Source organism: Melopsittacus undulatus, chromosome 3, assembly GCF_012275295.1.
Source record: "Melopsittacus undulatus isolate bMelUnd1 chromosome 3, bMelUnd1.mat.Z, whole genome shotgun sequence".
NCBI classification, from domain to species: domain Eukaryota; kingdom Metazoa; phylum Chordata; class Aves; order Psittaciformes; family Psittaculidae; genus Melopsittacus; species Melopsittacus undulatus.
The window spans coordinates 37,456,971-37,477,454 of NC_047529.1; the positions used below are offsets into that span (position 1 = coordinate 37,456,971).

The 20,484-nt window shown below is 40.1% G+C and overlaps 1 protein-coding gene across 1 annotated transcript; it reads right to left on the reverse strand.

The window, feature by feature from the left end:
* Positions 1-6,246: 6,246 nt before the first annotated feature.
* On the reverse strand, positions 6,247-18,124 carry KLHL31 (kelch like family member 31). The gene is made up of 3 exons (XM_005153196.3): positions 17,961-18,124; positions 14,465-15,668; positions 6,247-12,834 (listed from the first exon to the last, which is right to left on the reverse strand). Exons 2-3 carry the CDS (start codon positions 15,634-15,636, stop codon positions 12,102-12,104), a joined length of 1,905 nt encoding a protein of 634 aa, XP_005153253.1. The 5' UTR covers positions 15,637-15,668; positions 17,961-18,124; the 3' UTR covers positions 6,247-12,101.
* Positions 18,125-20,484: the final 2,360 nt, after the last annotated feature.

Consider the following 20,484-nt stretch of genomic DNA (forward strand, 5'->3'; position numbering starts at 1 on the left):
GACACTAGCTCAAAATAAACAAGCCTTCACTGGATTTACTGCTCACAGAATTAATTGCTTATTCCCATGAACTCAAGACAACTCTTCATGCTGTGACTGCTCAGATAAAACAACTTCTAAAATAACCTTTTTGGCATTTGGAGGTCAAGCCCTATCTCTGATCAGCTTATGATGCAAATTTCCATTTCCAACTTGGTAATTTTCAAAGAAGCACTCATGGTGTTTTTCTCCAGAGCCACTCTCTATTCTCAGAGGAAGTCATTATAAATATCTCAAAACAACCTGCTCCTTTTTCCTGAGAGCCCTCAGACCTGCTAAAGCTCGGATGATGGGTGAGCAGTTGCTTTACTGAGACTTCTGCCTAGGAGGGATTGCCTCTGTGTCTTGTTGCTTTCCACCTGATGGCTCCCAGTCCAAGTTATTTGTTTCAGAGCATTTATTTGTTTTGCACAGTAAACCTGAGTCTGTAAAATTTATGGTAATGCAAGTAAATAAAAAAGAATAGGTTACTGGTTCTGTCCTGAACATGTGAATGGTGGTATTCACTCTAAACTGAAGGGTTTGGGAATTGTTATGTCAATATCTCTAATATATACGCCCCACTAGAAGGTTGCCTGGTTAAGCTCAGTCACTTGGTTGTTTGTGGAAGGAGATTGAGAAGCAGGATATAGCTGTACCTGCAGGAGGGGCAGCCACATACAACAATAACAGGAGGATACAAAGACCCAGAAAGGGCCATGTGTTCTGCTGATTCCTGTGATATCATTGAATGAAAAGTCATCGTTACCTTAATAACTGTGATAACACTTTGTGCTTTGTCATGGTGACTCTCAGTGTTTCATAAGGTAGGGCATTATTCAAGACTGGCCTTAGTGAAAATGCAGTTACTCCCACAAGCATGTTCTCATCTTAGGATCACTTGTTAATGCATATTTATTTAGCAATTTACTTTCTGGGAACAATTCCATTCGTGTTCACTTTTTCATTATCAGCAAAGCGTAACCCTGCTTTTCAGAAGGCACAACTGAGATAACCAGTGAGCTAGTTGCTTGCTCAAAGCCGTGGAGTGGGGCAGTGACTCATCAGCAGGGCAGCGTGAAAGGGCAAGCAGGTTTTGTTTGTGTTTCATTCCAGGAAAAACAAAACAAGTAATGCAGGCCGGGAGAAAAGCTTCAAAACAAATCAACTGGAACAATCACTCCCAAGCTGATGCATTTGGTTCACAGTTCTACACTGAATGTTTTCATTCGAAAAAGCTTCATTCTCCATAAATCCCTAACAAGTTTTCTGCCTATTGTCCATGATTCCTCTTTTTGCATATCTTCATTTTCCTGGTGAGACAGCAGAAAGAAGCATGGCACATGTGACATCCTTGTTGCCATCTCCCGCTGAAGGAGCACAGGCCTTCTGGTCATAATGTAAATGAACAACTCATTCCTCAGCGTCTTCCAGTCTGACTTCCATTCATGTCCTCAGTTATCAATACTGACCGTTCCTTTGTCCTCACTTTTTCTGGTGCTTTTTCTGATGCTCTCACATATTTTAATTCCTGTTTCTCTCATAACTACCCAGCTATTTTCTGTCTCTGTACTCTGAAGGATGGCCATAGGGCTGCTTTCCAGGGTCTTTCTTGCAAAACACAAGTAAGCCAGAGTTAGGAAGTTTCAAAAGCAGTCTCTAAATGCTGAGCTACCTGCATGCACATGTATTTGTTCTGCACCAGCCTGCTAAGCCTTAAGAATACGAACTATTACTGAACAGTATTTCAGGTGAGGGAAACAAAGTATAACAACTTCTGCAATTAAAAGACAACAGCCTCAAAACAAAACTTCAAGCCAATGAAATCTTCAAGAGCAGAGAAAGGTAATATCTAGAGTGGAATTCAGTTTAAGGTGAAAGCCTTTAAATGAATGTGTCTACAGTCAGTATGTATGAATGTATACTTGCTGTCTATGTGTTGACTATGTAGGTCAATGGCTCAGTGGAGACCAGTGGCTTGATTCAGCTGCCTAAATATTGGTGCCATCTAAAGGATTTCAGAAGTCTGATGCATGTGGCTAGCACTTACAGCACAAGGGAAACCCATGTTCTTTTAAGATGGTTGGGTGCCAGACTAGGCACCTTCCCAGTGTTCAGATGATGCTGGACATATATGTGTGACCCTTGTCTTTAGGCAATGCAGTCAGTAAAGCCTGAGGAGCAACTCCAGTCATCCTGAAGCAGGATCTGGTGGGTGATTGAATAAGTCACTTTGTATGCCTGTGCTGGCTGATATTGTACCTTTGGCTGTATTGCCTATAACTAGAGGTTTAACATCTAGTGCATATGTAGATGCCTAAATTTATGCTTCCTGACCTTAAGTCACCCTTGGTGTTTCAAAGGAGCAGGGCAGATACAAAAACACTTAGGTTACCCAGCAGTAATGCCTGCAACTACTCAGTTTCATGACTTGCATGACTGATCAAGCCTTTTTTAAGTGGTCTGCCCTTCCAAAGAGAAATGATTGTAAGAGAATTCCTTGAACACTTATTTCTCATATGAATGAATCCAATTTCTGATAGTGTGACACAAACTGACATAACTTCTTGCTCTACTTCTGCTGGGTGAACCAGTCTCTTCTATGTGATACCCTGCAACAGTTTCAGTCCAGGAGATAGGCATGTCTTTGGTTTCAAAGGGTGGTTGATAAAGAAGTATTCAAGCTGCTGCTAACAGCTTGGGGTGTTATTTATTATTTATTATTCATATAACACCATGAGAGAGCTCTACATGATTTATGATACCCACTTTCTTCTTTTCCCTCCATCTTTTGCTAAGATTCCTTTGCAGTGTAAGTGCTTTGCTGTTCACCTCGCCTAGTACATCTGTTTCTCCTGCAGAAGAGCCAATCTGTTACTTATGACAGTGTGACCAAAGTGTCCTTTTGCCAGAACCTTAGACACTAGCAATGAAGCAAAAAGACCCTGAAATGTCACTGACAGCCGTGTTGGCTGCTTTGGTGCATTTGTTTTTGTTACAGCAACTGTGATCTAATGGAAAGGAGAATATTCTTATTAATGCAAGCTATAATTCACTGGCTAAACTCTCAAGGTATGCAGCAACTAGCGTAACAGCTTCAGAGCAGCAGCTGGGTCAGGAATCTGTTGGCTGTACCATTCTCTCAGCAACATAGGAAATAATTGGTTTTCCCATCTGCTAAGGTTCAGTAAAATGCTGCACTGGGATCAAAGCAAAAAGTGTTCTGGCAAGAGCTTGTACTGAGCTGAGATACCAGCATTTAGGACACTGGTTTGCGAGGCTGAAAAGAAATCTATTCACCATCCTTCTGCAAGGGTGGTAAATACTAAATCATTTATTTGAGCTGGAACAGCTCTGACAGAGGAGACTAAGACAGAAACTTTCAAATAGGCTGGTGGTGAGATCACATGTCTGCAACATGCAAGCAAAGTTCCTGGTGCAAGCTGAAGAGATGAAAGACATCTGCCCTCCCCGGTGAAGGCCGAGTGTCCTTTCCACTGCGATTGCAGGGATGATGCTCTCTTGTGGTGATCATACATCCTGGATGTGAGAAGCCTCTTCCTCATGAAAATGGTGTCAAACCTCGTGTGCTGCTGTTCATTCTTTTTTAGTGATTTGGGATTTTTCAGCTTCTTGTTGAATTACACCCTGTTTTTTTTCAGATCACTGCACCAGCTTCTTAGGATGCTCCCAAAATGTTTGTGGTCAGTAGGTGGACACCAGACACAAGAAAGTGGGCGGATCACTGCTGAAATACATTTTTTTTACATGGTGTAACTGTTGCCTTTGATGTTCTTCCTCTCTTTTCACCCCTTCACCTCTGCCACCAGCATTGCTGGCTGACATAAGTGGTTTATGGCTTTCTCTCCGCCTTCCCCTGTTACTGCCCTTAGCTGTCCACCGCTACATGCTTCCCCCCACGGCCACGGCGCAGCGTGGCACCCTGCTCACGCCGTGGGACACGCTTCTACCGCGACTGCTTCCGCAGGGCACCGTCCCCGGCTGCCCGCTGCCTGCCGCCCGCCCGCTGCCAGCTACCCCGAGTACGGCGGCTGCCAGAGCCGTCCCTCTGGTGCCCTCCAGCGTCTTCTTCCCGAAACGACTCAGCAGAGCAAAGCCCTGCGCGAGTGATGATCCACTGGGAAAGAGTGAGGGGCAGGAGCCGAGTTTAAGTTTGAATATAATTCACTGAGTGAGCAGCGTGTCCTTGACTAAAGGCAGAAATCAACCTCGGCTGAGAAAAACAAGCTTTGTTACGATCAGGAAAGGAGCACTGCGCTCATATCCGAGTAGCTATTCAGAGCGCTGCCTAATCAAGAATGCTCCCTGTAGAACCATTTGCACCGTAGTTAAAAGGTGGGATTACCGAACACAGAATGAAAGGTCATGATTTATTCTGTTGCCAGTTTGATACAGACCGCAATACTTTTATTTTGAATTCTTCTCTTTGTTTAGTGTCCTGGTTTCAGCTGGGATAGAGTTAATTTGCTTCCTAGTAGCTGGTGCAGTGTTGTGTTTTGGTTTCAGTCTGAGAACAATGCTGATAACACAACAATGTTTTAGTTGTTGCTCAGCAGAGTTTATCCTAAGTCAAGGACTTTTCAGTCTCTCATGCTCTGCCATTGAGGAGGGGCACAAGAATCGGGGAGGAAGCAGAGACAGGACACCTGAACCAAAGTATCCAATGGGGTATTCCATAACACAGCACATCATGCCCAGTAGATAAACTGGGGGGAGTTACCTGGAAGGGGAAATCGCTGCTCAGGCTGGGCTAGGTATCAGTTGGTGTGTGGTTAGCAGCTGTATTGTGCATTGCTTGTGCTTTCTGAATTTTATTCCTCCTTCTCTCTCTTTCTCTCTCTCTCTCTTTTTTTTTTTAAATCAATTATTGCTACTTTTATTTCTATCATTATTATATTTTACTTAATTTCAATTATTAAACTGTTCTTACATCAACCCACAGTTTTTACCTTCTTCTGACTCTCCCCATCCCTCCAGGGGTTAAGGTAGTGAGTAAGTGGCTGTGTGAAACTTACTTGCCAGCTGGGGTTAAACCATGACATTTGGGTAAATAACTTCAACAGATTCACTGTTTGGCTCAGAATAATCCCATACATAAGTAACACAAAAATAACATAGATTCTGCTGTACATAGCTCTTTGTACAGTCTGTGCCTCCATGTAAATTTCTTTGTGCCAAGCAAAGCAACACTTGTTTTTTCTGGCAAAAGTTTTAGTCACATGAAAGGACATGTTTGAGACAATCGAAGATTCAAGTCCAGAGTCTGAGGATTGTTGGGAAATGATTTACTGATATACCTCAATACTTCATGCTTGCTGAGCGGAATTTCTGCGCCCGTGTTCCCTAAATATTTAGCTTTCTGAGTTATGCCTCTACCCAGGTGAAATATAAGCTGCAGTCTCTAGAGATACATTTGTTCCCCAAGAACTGTTTTCACCAGGGTCTTTGCACTGGTAAATTACCAGCTAGCAATCACAGAATGGTTGAGGTCATCAGGGCCCTCTAGGACATCTCGTCCAAACCCCGCGCTCAAACACTGCCACCTAGAGCCGGTTGCCCAGAACCGTGTCCAGATGGGTTTTGAATATCTCAAAGTATGGAGTCACTTCATCACAGAATCCCAAGGGTTGGAAGGGACCTCAAAAGATCATATAGTACAACCCCCTGCAAGAGCAGGGTAACCTAGAGTACATCACATAGGAACTTGTCCAGGTGGGCCTTGAATATCTCCAGTGTAGGAGACTCCACAACCCCCCTGGGCAACCTGTTCCAGTGCTCTGTCACTCTTACAGTAAAGAAGTTCTTCCTGATGTTAACGTGGAACCTCCTATGCTCCAGTTTACACCCATTGCCCCTTGTCCTATCACTTTATCTTTACATTAGCTTTATTACTCATGGGTGTATTTGCTAATGGTGACTTCTGTGGTTGCATACTTGCTAGGGGTGATTTCTGTGGTATTTGTGGTAATCTGTAACAGGGAAGTTTAGAGGAAAAGCTTCTATGTCCTATGTATTGCACGATCCTAGGAACCCGTGGTCATTATCCATGATTTCTGCACAGCTGCAGGTTGTGACATCTGTAGATGCCAAATCACCCTCTGAACCAAGCCCTTGGTGTCAAAACACCGGGAATGCTTTTTGGCACCTCAGACCTTCTCATCTGTGGCACAACTTTACTCTTCAGAATTCAGACTAATTTTTTTCCTTGAAATGTAGATGTTTTTATTTCCAATGCTGTTACTCATACAATCCAAAATAAAACATGTTCAATTGCTCATCAGACATCTGATTTGACATGATTTTTTGTTAGGCATTTTGATTACAACAAATGACTGTGAAATTCATCATTAAAAAGCAAATTGTTGTCCTCGTACTAAAATGAAAAAGATAAAAGTGGCTCCAGTGTCACACAGTGTAGCTTATTGTGAAGGTGGTTTGACAGCCTGGCTGCCACAAACATTCCAGTTGGCTGATATGAAAACAAAGATCAGCACGGGCTCAGAAAACAAAGCATATTTCAACTGCAACCAGGCATTTGTCAGGAAGAGAGTCTCGCAGTTTCCAACTGATTTTACATTAAGAATAATTTGTTTGCAGTGTGTGTCAACAGTTTTATTCAAAGCATACAATGAAAACTACCAGCATGCTGTTATTCCTCTCAATGACAACTGCTGCACTGCAGATTTTAACTTTTAAGAGGTAACATTCTCACATTAAACTTACAGACTTTTTTTTCTGTTCAAATATGTTCCCTTGTGTTATCACAGTCCATCCTTAAAGTGTATAACTAGAAAACCTATCTGTATAAGCAATATGTTTAACGCTTACAAGCCAGGGAAATGCTTTATACAAATAAGTTATACTTCTAACTTTTCCCATTGACAAAAAACTGCCAAGGCAGCAACTAGTGTAACATCCAGTGTATCTAAATGTGTGTGTTCCCATTCTTACAGACAGAAATCGACTACATATTCCTCAGAAGTTTACTAACTGCCTATGTTTTTTATTGAAAATGTATTTTTCCTCAAGACAACAACGAACTCATACTAGTCTTTCGCATGGCAAAACTCATCTGATATTAACTGAATCTCTCACACAAGCTATACAGAATTGCATGTATTTTCCTTTACTCTTTAGGGAACGTCTGGGAACAGAGCTCTGAGCAGTGTCACACTTGCAAACGAGCACCAGCAACTCATTTTTCAACTCTTTTTTCCCCAGCAGGCATTCCAGAATGTCCCTTTTTCTTTACTGTGGCCACCAATGATGAGATTTTTTGAATTATATTCACAGATGAGCCTTGATATACTGTTCACATCTGTGCATCTTCTTTGGTGCCCTATAAGTCAATCAGTTATGGGTAAGAAAATAAACTAAAGGAACAAGAGATCTTCCTCTTGCACTGAAGAGGCAAAGTATAAATCTATGCATTACAATGGTTTTGATTACTTATACAAAGTAGGTCTTTAACAAAAGGGTAAGATTTACTGCAGAAGGGTCAAGAGACTATAGGAGGACTATTGGTTTCAATTGCATTCTCTAAGCAGGTAGATTCAGACTTCAGAAAAGGTCTCCCAGCTTGGTGAGCCCAGGTTAAAACAGACTGAAAATTCAACTGAGAATTTAACTTAGAGGCAATTTAAAATTGAGCCTTGCTTTTCATAAGAAAGGCTGGCCCATCTCAGGTATGGAATGTAAGCAAAGCTGCTTACGGAAAGGTATGTGTTGCAGTGTAGAAGCAGATGCTTCTTTCTAGCACATACTTCTCCAACGTCCTCGAGAACTAGGAACAAAATCTTAGTCTACTGACTGTTCTAAGGGGCTCCATCTTCCCCTTTCTGCTATCTGCACTCTATCATGTGTGTTGCACCTCAGAGTCCCTTAGATCATACATAGGATTTCACTGAGCATCTATCACCAAGGAAATAATACTTAGAGGGAAATCTGGTCTCAAAAAAATTTCATATGCCTGCATGGTAAGTGGGTAGTTGAATGGTGATATTGGGGATCAATCTAATACCTTGATGTTGGCTTTCATTAGATGTTGTCTATTCATGGATTTAGTTCCTGTATTTTAATTTTTCAAACATAAACCCATGAGAGTATATAGGAGGAGTCCCACTGAATTCAAGAAGGTATGCAAGCTCATACAACTATTTGTGTGACTGCGGGGTTTGCAATCAGAATTACTCAACCCAGCTGCTACTAGGGAAAAGCTATTCCTAAACCCAGCAGAGTTAAAACTAAGATCAACTAATCTAGGTTTCAGGATAATATAAAGCATGGCCTTATTCAGTCATTTCACTCATTCATCATGTACTTTTTCCCACAAAACTTTAAAATCTCAACACAGAGCACTTTTCAACACCTCATAGCTTTGGTTGAAGCTAATTTTGTCCTCTTCCTTCTCTGACCAGCTAGAAGTTAGCACTTAAGCTTACTGAATTCTTCACTGATCCACAGATGATTCTGTGGGTTAACTGCAAGAAGAGATTAAATGGTCGTAATTTCATCTTGATTAAGAGCTAAGCACAACATCTTCCTTTCAGTGTAACTTTCCAACAGGAAATTCCTCCCTCACAACCTTGTAATAGATTCTCCCATACACCTACACAAGCATGAATAAACAAGAAAACAAAACATTATCAAATGCTATCACTCACAGACTGAAAAAAGCTTATTTTCAGATCTGAATTCCCTGCTGACTATAAAATACATGGACATAAGGAACTTCAAAGACAACAGCATATCTATCTATCTATCTATCTATCTATCTATCTTTTTTACTATTAGTATAGCATTAAAGAAGATCCCTGTAGCGTTTTAACAATCTGCATCTTGTACAGTTGGCAGCCCTTTACTATACTTGATATTACCATATCCAGAACTTCCTAAACTGCATTTCAAAATTTATTTCTGGGATATACAATATGTCAAGTTCAACTGAGATGTTGTTATTAAAACACCTGGAGATTGCAAATACTGTACCAGACAATAAAACACAACACACAAACTATTTTTCACAGTTCTAACAAAACAAGATTGTACATAAAATTGTCACAAATAGCTGAATACATTGGTATGATCAAAATAATACTAAGTCCAGCTAATATTGTCGCATATTGAGGGCCAAATCCTGGCTCAATGTGCAGCTGAAGCCTAAACAGATGTTTAGGGAAAATAATATAAAATCACCCTGAAGTGCTGTACTGATAACAATACCACTTATTAACCTACCTACAATTTTTGGCCTGAAGTGTGTGCCTAATTTGTGCTATGGAAAGAACACATAGCCAGTGTTACTTGGCTCCTGTCCTAGGACAAGTCTTTATGGATTTGTCACAGCCAAGGGTAGTAGAGGCTGTAGAGCAGTCTTCCTTCTGCATATGACAGTTTTGGCAGGCATCTACATATACTGCTCTGCCAGAATTTGGCCAAGAGTTTGAAATCCCATACAACTTATACAGTAGTCCCACTGAAGTCAATGGAACCTTTTTCTGAGTGAGATGAAAAAGATTTGGCCCCCAATTAACCCTTTAAATAGTAAGAGAGTAGTTGCACTGCACTTAGCCCATCACTCACAAATAACTGTCTACTCAAAACCAGAAGATGGTTGTTGATGTATAGGAAGTGTTGTCTCACAAAGAAGAGACTGTGCAGCAATGTTTGACTACTCATATAATTTTGGAACTGAATTCCTAAAGGGAAAAAGAGACACTTGTGTATGACAAATTCATCCAATGATGTTTGAGGGCATGGCTTTGGGAAAAGAGAAATTTTGTACTCATTCACAGGAAGCTTTTGGTGACTAGAATGGGCAAGAACAGCCTTTTCATATTAAACCGAAATTAATCTTACTATGTTACATAATTCCATGTTTTGTTCTGTGATTGTTGGTTTGAATTATTATTCATTTGAATTCAATGGGATAAAGGATACTGTATGCTAATTAAATTAAACAAAACTATATGACAGTGCTACTCTGACCAAAAGTCATTGCGTTGCATTATATTGTAATAACATGCAGCACTCAAAAACAGAATGTAAGATTTAAAATTGTGTATTCAGGATGCAGATATGAGCACTAAGTTAGACCTGGAAGACAGGACCGTGTACCATGGAGTTTAATCTCAACTGACAGAGTGAATTACTTCATCTCTAATACTGTGTCACGCTCATGCTGATGCTCAATATGTAGCTGCGACAAAGCTACAAAGAGCAGAGCATGAGTCCTGAAGATGCTTGCCTCAACAACATCTGTGTTGACAGACAATTTTGTAGCATTCCCCTTTTTCAAATGAGATAAAAATCTGTCTGCCTTATAAATACTGCTAAAAGCATGCCTTCTCATTGACACCAGGTATCAATGATAATATGACGAAACTGCATGTGAAGCCTCTATGAATAGGTTAAGGATAGTGAACTTCTACCCTTTTACTTATATTAAATCATTATAGATCCTTGTATTGCTTCTTTCCTTCCCAAATAGAAGGATCTAGACATTTTGTGCTGGCAGCAGTCCTTTGGTATCAGATTCTCAAGGGACATTACAGGCTGCATATCTCTTTGGCTAAGGGAATAGGATTAGGTTTCATGCTTAATTCCCCCACTACATGCTGAATTTAGGAAGAAAAGTTCTTGGAAAGTAATCTAAGTTGAACAAAGACTTCTCTGTATTCCCTGGGAGAACTTCACAGACTTCAACAAGCACAGCATTAGTCTAGCCTTTGGATAAATGTGAATAAAGCCTCCATAAATAGGGCTGAACGCTTCAAAATGAGGTACATACTGGTATGCTTAGGAGGAGATTACTTTGAATGATGTAGTGCCCACACCTGGTAAGAAAGGTGTTAAGGTATCTCTTTGTTCCTATTAAGGAAAGTCTATTTAACTTCATCCAGTTTTCATATGATTTGCTGTTTCCCACACATATCCTATTCTTAAAGGCAAATCCTGCAGTCTATTCCATCCTTGTTCCTCATTCCACTGTTATTTGCCAGAATAATACTGGGTAACAGAGAGGCTTTGTGCATCTGCTCCAAGCTCAGACACCATTAGCCCTTGGTGCCTACTGGTATGAACCCAGCTTCCAGGTTTTGCCTCTTCTGTGGCAGCTCCTAGCTCCTTGCATTGGTGAGGACCTTCCCAGAGGAGAAGAAAAGCCACAGGTACATTCCTACATAGATGAGAGGAGCAGGAACAGGAGAAGACATATTGAAGACATACTGACATGCCTTCCACCTGCAGTAACAGGAAAGTCCTCCTGGCATGAAGAGGAGGTGATCTGTTCCTTGATGTACACATGGAGGTCGAGAGAGCAGTCTGGCACCCAAGACAGCCCATGGGGCTGGCCCACAGTGCTTTCATGAGCTAAGGTAGATTTTGTTGGATTCAGATCCTGAAAGTCATGACACAGCATTAGAGAATTAAAGGCTTTCGTGGCAGAATCTCATGGGATCTAACTTCTGAAGGAGAAAATGTTTTGAGAAATTTCTTGTGAATACCACTGGCCTAGGAGAAAAGTATGCGCGTGCCATATGCTACTTTTTTTTTCCTTCCATTTGTCAAAATAGAAGATGCTTAGAAAAGAACAAACCTGATCAATTTCATGAAAACATGGCACATTTCTGATGTATGTTGAGATTTATTACTAGCAATATTTGACTTCCATTTGGGATTCTGAAAGCATTGAAAACTCAGTATTAAAAAAGCCTTGCAACAATTCTCTGAAGCAAGTTTATCTCTATTTTACAAGTGAGGAAACCAAGGCACAAAGAAATTAAATGATTTGCCACAGATAGTACAGTAAGTCAGTGGTAAAGTCAGGAAGAGAATGAAAATCTGCACTTATGGGTTAACTCTTCCTGCTAAGAAATTAATCTTAACCCTAATATGCTGTTTCATACCACCTGCATGATCCTGAAAACTTGTCAATTTGCACTGTTAAAACTTTTGCAAAGCCAATTATTTTTTTTCCATGTAAGCACAAAAAAGCTACTTAAAAGGTTAATTATACTGCTGTGCTGGTAAACATTTCTACATATTGCTGGGTAGACCCGTATTTAAATACTGACTGGGACAGAAGAGACTGAGCTGGCCCTGGACTCCCTCGTCTTGGTGCTGGGCATGGATATGGTACAACAGGATACACCCACAGTGGCCTCAGGCAGCTCATCTTCCTCTGTCCATTCATTGAGATCTGGGTTATAGCACTGAATGCACTTCTTATATTTTTTCTCAATTTCATTCCAGCCACCCACTAAGTAAATTTTCCCGTTAAGGATGGAGGCGCCAGCCGTACTAACTCCAGTTTGAAGTGGCGCCACGTAACTCCACTGCCCTGTGTAAGGACTGTAACACTCCACAGGGAGTACATCGACCCTTTCAGCTCGCCCCCCCAGCTGAGACCCACCCATGACATAGACCCTCTCCAGAAGGGACACTGCGCAGTGCCACCCTCTTGGGGTGCTGAGGCTGGACTTATCCTGCCAGCTATCTTTGCTGGGGTCGTACATGCACACCGAGCGAGAGTAAGCATTATTAATGTAACCCCCTGTGACCAGGATCCGACCATCCACCACTGCACTGGCATGGCAGCACCTGGGCACCTCCAGGGGTGCCTTCATCTGCCAATGGTTAGTTGCAGGCACATAGCACTCAATCGAGGAGAGGCAACCCTCAGAGTTGCGGCCACCTACTGCATAAAGGAGGCCATTGAATACATTCAGGCTAAAGTGGGTGCGCCGCTGATTCATGTTTGCCAGGTGAATCCAGGTGTTGAAACGAGGGTCATATCTGAAAGCATTAAAAAAAGAGGGTAACTGTCTCTTACACATGCTGTGCTAAATTCTCCAGTCCTGTCTCAGCCCCAGTGCTGCTGCAAATGCAAAGTTGCTAAAATTGAATTTAGTTATTCAACCTATTAGAAGCCAGTGGAATGAAACAGGTATTCCTGGTTAAATTTCCAAATACACTTAGTTTTTAACTGGGGGAAAAAAAAATGTGTATCAGTCAAACTTGTTATTTCAATTAAGTAAATCTGACTCTTCTGTAATTTGATTTTGTAAAATAACCTCATCAGTATACTGGGAAGAGATACTTTCAACATACAATAGAGATTTTAGAGGTTTTTTTTTGCAGTTTAGACCTGCAGCAAATATGACAAAATTCATTCAAAGAGTTTTAAAAACCATGAGGTGTTAGGGCAACCTGATCTAGTTGAAGATGTCTCTGCTTACTGCTGCCTAGTTGGACTAGATGACCTTTGAGGGTCTCTTCCAATCTAAACTATTCTATGATCTATACTTGAACCTTTTTAGTACTTCCTAAATGGTAAGTGTTCTTTCCCTGCCACTCATATGCAATAAGATTTAAGTAGAAAGAACATCTTTGCTTTCTAACACCATTCCTACCTGAAATAACATTCTCCAACCTTGACATTTACATAAGCAATTAGCTCATTTAATAAGAAATAGCAAATTATAACTCCTGAAAAACTTGAATGATGTACATTAGTAGGCCAGTATACTTCTCCTGTTACATACTGATGGGACCAGAGAATCACATGAGAAAAAGACCATGAGAAAGTAAATTCTAGTTGTTAGCTGCCGTTCAGCATTGTCATCTGCAGCTCTGAAAGCAAATCCACAGACATACTGATGTGTCTTGGCATGCTCAAAGTTAATGGCAGAACAGGGAGCAGAACCCATCCAGCCATGGACCCTGAGGATTCCCCCACCTCCTCTCCACAACCAAGGTGTGCACAGTCTCTTTCTGAGACTGTGACAGATTAAAGACAGAGGATGGAGAAAGCAACAGCATAATCTCCTTTATGTGTCATATTTTTCTGATAAAGTAGATGACATGGTAAATTTCATCTTAAGAGAAGGTTCTTAATTCATTAACTTTGTATGACTATAGATAGGAACTACAATATTTCAGAAGTGAGCTATTATTTGGAGTACACTTAAGAAATATAGCCTTCAAGAGACAATGACATTGTTTCTAATCTCTTCATAAATAAAAAAGATAAAGGATATAAAATGCATTATTAAAACTGTTCAAAATATAGGAAGTCAGGATTACAACACCTGAAAGGTGCTTTTCAGAATTTTCTGTGAGGCATCAGAACTTGAAATTTAAGATGTCTCACCTTGTCTGATTAGGTACGTTAGAACATCCCAGAATTTCCTATTTATGTTCCTATTTACTTCCTCCACTCAGAGTAAGTTTTCTTGGTTCTCCTCACTTCTCACTGTGCACATGCAACCACAGTTTTTGCATAACTTCAGTTGAGTATTTCTGTTCGTTCAAAATTTAATATAGAATAGCATCCATACCTCCCCCAAACACCCCCAGCTCGATCTGTCTACCTGCATTGTGTGGAATACATCTCTCCATCCCTTTTAAGGAAATAAGCAGTTACCTGCAGAAATTGCTGACTGCATGCTTGGCTTGGTTCCTGGCATCATTCTGGTCTTCCCCACCAGCCACGTAAAGGAACCCATCCATCACTGTGACACACTGATTAAAACTTTTAGCTGGCATTTCACTCAGCTTCTTCCATCCATTTTCAGGATCTCTGTATAAGATGTCTCTGCTAAGAGACTTTTCTGTTAGAGCAGGGCGTCCCCCAACAGTAACTAAGACTCGGAAACCTCCACGGATCCTTGTTCTTCTGGACTGAAGTGTATTCTGGTGATAGGGAAGCAAATGATAGTTCATGGCATCCACTAGGAGCTTATGGCAGTCTGCATCTTGCATCATTCTTGGCACAGTTTGAACATAATTGACAAGATCTTGGGCTGAGATGGTACCAAAACGGATGTTACTTAAGAGATCAGCAGCATACTTTACTCTTTTTTGGTCGAATTCCAGCCATTTTATTGCAATCTGGAATGCAACAATTTCAGAAGGCAACTGCAAGTCATCATCTGCAAGAAGTTCATTAATCTGATCAAAGGTAAGTTTTAAGAACTGATCCGTTTCTGAAAATTCAATGAAGTTGTCTCTAATGAATTTGTGCGCAGCTTCCTTGGTTGCTTTTAGTCCGTATGTTTCTGCAATATTGGCAACGTACATACAATTCTCAACACTGATTTCTTGAATTAGAAAATCACAGCACATCTTTACAAGGGTGTGAATCTGCAGATAAATTGCTGTGGAAATAATACTACCTATTGTATAAAGTGAGAGAGTAAGCTTTCCTGTGTAAGCATAGGTGATAACAGTAGCTAGACCCAATGGGGATACATCATTGAGGTCCACTCTTTGAGTGGATGGATCTTTCTTTAAGATGTTGTGAAAGTAGTCACTGCTTGAAGCCATCACGACCTTATGAACGCTGAAGGATTTTGTTTTGGTACTGATAGTCAAGTCACAAAGAAAATTTTCTTGTCTCATTCTGCTTAGACCTTCCAAGAGATTCGGGCTATATAATGGGTCAGAAACTTCAGATGAAATGCAGCTGAAACCATTTCCTCCATCTAAGAGTCCATTCAAGCCATTTAGTTTACTGAGCGGGCCATCTTCCACAATGATAGTCATTTCATTGATATCTGCTTTGTTCTTTTTCACATTCTTCTTCTTAGGGGCCATGACTGCAATGAAATATTACAGCCAAGAGCTTGCTAAAAATAAAGTTAAAATGTTTAGGGCTCCACTGCAGTTATGAAATTTAATAGCTATGTGATTATGCAACAAATCTAACCTTTGTTAATACACATAAAGCAAAACACACAGGTCTTACTAAAAACTATTACACTGTCCTAGATTGTAGCGTGGCTTCTTCTTAATAACAATCAATACTCACATTGTGAAGGATGCACCTACAAGGATTTTTTTTTTTTTAAAAACAAGGTCATAAAGTAACATTCACCTGTTATCACCACATCCAAAGTGTTAAATACTAAAAATGAGTTTGCCAGAGTGTAAAATTACATAAATATATGTCTAAATCAGCCAGGTTCATTCATTTAACAGGGCTGAATTCATTAATCTGAAACATAGGAAAGATTGGGATCCCCAACTTTGTTCGTCCTTACTCCAGGGCCAGTACTGACTTACAGCTGAGTTCAGAATTTGACCCAAAAATATTAAAAGTGTGAGACATGCTTAAAGGAAAAAAAAAAAAAGCAGGATAAGACAGGAAGAGAAAGCAAATTTCAGTATGACGTCACCTTGATTTGAGATTTAGGATCTGCTCCAAATTGCTTCCAGCCTTTTGTAAGTTTTTATTTTGTAGACTGATGATATTCGCTTTCCCACGTCAGATTCACAAATACTTTCTGCTTATAGAGCACTTTGTTTGCTTTTCAGTATCAATGATTTGAAATTATTAGTCTTACTTTAGGATTTTGTGGAGGTCTAGGGAGATGTCTAACTTGTATTTAAAAAATGCCACGTAAACTCTTGCAGGACATCCTATGTTAAACGAGTTCCTTATGTGTGAAGATAAGAATTACTCTTCTACAGTTATGTTAGAACAGATACTTGGATTACATGTATCAACTCTAGGCAAGTTTCAGCTCTTGCTGAAATGAAAAGCCACATTTTTGTCGAATGCAATCTGAGGTGGCCCCTCAGTAGTTTTCAAAGGTGTTATTTCTAACAAATAAATGTATATGCAAATACACACTGATCTTCAATAACACAGTTAAAACAAAATTGCTGAGATCAGTATTCAAATAGTTTCAAGTATAACATTTATTCCAGTATATCCATTGATTTAAAAAAAAATATACATGCTAATTTTCTTTGTTATCCTTGCACTCATAAAAATGAGAATGTGAAGAAATGCTACTTGATGATAAAACAAATGTCTGGATGATTTTAGATAACTTAATAAAAAGACTTCAGTAATATGTCAGTCTAGAGCCTCAGCACATCATTTTTTTCTTTAAGCACCCAGCACATAACAAAATGATAATTTAATTATAGAAAGGAATGGTTGCTGCCTATGAGCACCAGGACTTTTTTTGCTGCTGCTGCTGGGTGATGACCATGTGCAGAGCAGGCTGGGGAGAAGGCCATGTGTGCCACAAGTGTCAGTGTCAACCCGCGCTGACGTGAGCTGTGATCCCCGAAATGTCTGTATGCCAGAGCAAGGGTCAGCTGCTGCCCGGCTCCCCCCACTCCGGCTGCATTCCAGGAGCTGCATCTGTTGAGACCTATCAGAGTCACCTCCCAGAATAGCAACCTCCTAGCAGCTTGCCATTTTAAGACAGGTTCAATTGAAGATACAGCTGGTGTTTTAGTATACTTCAGTGTTTAACACAACATTTGTTGAAAAAAACCTATGCTACTGCAAGTGTGGTGTATATTTGTTGGCACACAATAAAGCAAAACATCAGCTTTTGGGGTGTCTTTGCATGCTATCCACATTGTTACAGCTTTGCATATTAACAGCCACAACTTTATAGCTGGCAAAGGCATATTTTTTTGGCAGTCATATTTGTGGTTCTAAATAGCTTTAGAGACCCGTAACTTAAAATGTTTAATACATGCAGCACTTAATGTTTATTGGCTCACTGTGCCATTGCATAGCTCATTTAAATACATAACATTTTAAGCTCTCTGTTCAAAAATGTCCACCCTCCAAAGGTTTTTCCTGAAGTATGTTTTTCCATCAGCAGAAATGTCACCAGCTAGTTATAAGCACACAAGTGACAGGATATGCAAAACTGTGAAAGAAATCAAATGGTTCTATGATAAATTCAAGTTACTGAACTTTGAAAACCCTAGATGATTTGGTTTTCTATAGCAGTTTGTTTTCATCTAATTTATTGTAGCTTAAGCACAACCCAAGACAAAGGACTCTCGAGGTCCCAAACCAGTATATCGAAACAACTAACCTCTCCCCCCTCCCTTAAAATGTTATGTCTTCTAAACACTATCAAAGAGAGGAGTTAAAAACCCCTTACCCTCCTCAGAAAAATGTTGTCCCAGAGCTGTTCAAGAAGCTGTCAGTGAAAATGCCTCCTCCTTGGAAAATGATAAGACAAAAAGAGAGGAAATGTGGTAAAAAAAGACCAGAGGCCACTTGGTAAGTCCCAGCTTGTGGTTTCCAGTGTCACACTTTGCTGTCACAGTGAGCAAAAGCGACCAGAGCCTGCACTTGGCTGCTCTTTAAAATGACCCCTCCTCTCTGTGCCTCACTCCCTGTCTCTGCCCAGCTACAGGAGCTCAGCTTCCCTGGGCTGCCTGGCTTCTGGAAACCAGGGGAACAAGTTTGGACCCTCCAAATGCACAGGTATGAGGGAGGAAAGGGAGGGGAAGGTGAAGAATGTAGATCCACAGCAGGTAATAACTGTCCCAAGTAAGTGTAGGGTGGACTACTGGCTTCCCGACCTCAAAGCTGTATGCCTGGGTGAAAGCCAGTATTTTCAAGGAGGGGGACAGGTTTAGATTGGACATAAGGAAGATACTTTTTACAGTGAGGGTGGTGAGACACTGGCACAGGTTGCCCAGAGAAGTTGTGGCTGCCCCATCCCTGGAAGGGTTCAAGGTCAGAATGGATGGGGCTTTGAGCAATGTGGTCTAGTGAAAGGTGTCCTGTGGTAGGAGGGTTGAACTGGATGATCTCTGAAGATCCCTTCCAACTCAAAATAATCTGTGATTATAGGTTTCTATGATGTAAAATAACCAGCAGGAAATGCCAATGAAAAGCTGGCACTTTAGTTTCAATTTTCTAGGATTTCAGTGCATAACTCTGGGCAGAGGGAAGGAGACCAGCTGATGGGGATTCACAGCCATGTCCTATTTCTTGGATTTAGGTCACTGCTTCCATAAAGACTTGTGCTAGCTTTCAAGGATACTGACTCACATCCCCGATGTATTTGCAGAGAGATGTGAACTCCGATCTTCTGTCTTGCAAGAATACCCTAACTTCTGAGTTATATCATACACCAGAATAACCACCACCTCTTGCCAGTTAACCTCAGGAATAATATAAAGCCAAAGCTCCACATCACAGGAGAATTTCATCCTATGGGAGAGATCAAAGGGGCGTGAGTGACAGCACAGGAAGAGAGGGATATTGGAAATGAGTAAAGGAGAGGAATGTAAAGCCAAGCCTTCCCAAAAGCAACAAGGTAACCAGCTTTCCTTATGAAAAATAGGGTCACGGCTGTGAAAAATCAAGGATAAAGCCTTACTTTAAAATATATCTTAGAATCTTCTCCTTAATATACTACATATTTTTTTTCTCATGTGCAGATTCCTACTGCCTCAAATATACAACTCAATATACTACCAATTTAATATGTAGAATGGCATCTACCATCATCTTAACACATTTCAATATATTTCAATTTACCAGCTCAACCTGATCGTAAAATTCCTTACATGGACACTTAACTTTTTTTGAAGCTGCAGTGATTTTCACACAAAGAATATTTGCTGCTGTGCTTCATGAGTTTTAAGAACTTGCAAAAACTACTTTTTGCAGATAGAACATGCATATTTCTAATACAAGACTCCCAAACATACACATACCAGTGAACCCGAGTTACTCAGTGTTCTCTTCATGCCTGAAATTAATTACTATAAAACATTCTGATATTGAAGTTCTTAGAATTACTTTTATGAATTTTTATAATTTTAAGATGTCCTAAAAAACCAATATTTTTCAGAGAAAGATTTATTTTCTCTTCTTAATAAAGGGGACATTAGTTCTACAGAATTAATATACTTCCATGATTTGTAGAAAATAAAAGATTATTCTAAGTCTCATACCATAACTTTAAGATTTACTAGCACACTGTAAAACAAACGTAAGTCATATGCAGTTTCTACAAATGTGTTTCAACATCCGTATATGATTCACTGGTGAAAAAACACACGCAAATGACAATGGGGATATATCCCCACTGAAAATACAAAACTAGTATCTAATTTCCAGAAACCACTGAACATGCTTTGAGCTGTGCAGTACAGTGATGACGATCTTGTGGGGCATGTCTCAACATCTCAATGCACTAACGCTGACACAATCTCTGCCATAGTTCTCAAACATCTGCCATAATTCTCAAACTTGTCTGTATGCTAGGGAAAAAACCCACTGAACCTTTAGTTACTTGGTCTTCAAGATCAGAGGACAACTGATACTGCACTTGGCATTATGTAGCATGCAAGCTGATCTTGGAACTAGTCATACCATTTTCCATTAATTTGTACACAAAGAAAGTCTTTCAGAAAACAACCAGTATCAGGATTAGCTGCATATCATGATATATTTTTAGAAATCAAATGTTGATTTAATATGTTTTTTTAATTTTCAGATTTTAACATTGTTTCCCTTATATTTTGAAAATAAACTCTTGCATTTCTGCTTATTTCTTTTCCAGTGTAATTGAAATTCATTACTATAAAACATTTTGATATTGCTTTAAGTTCTTGGAATGACGTTATGAATTATCTCTCTGTTACAAGAGGGAGTAGCACTTT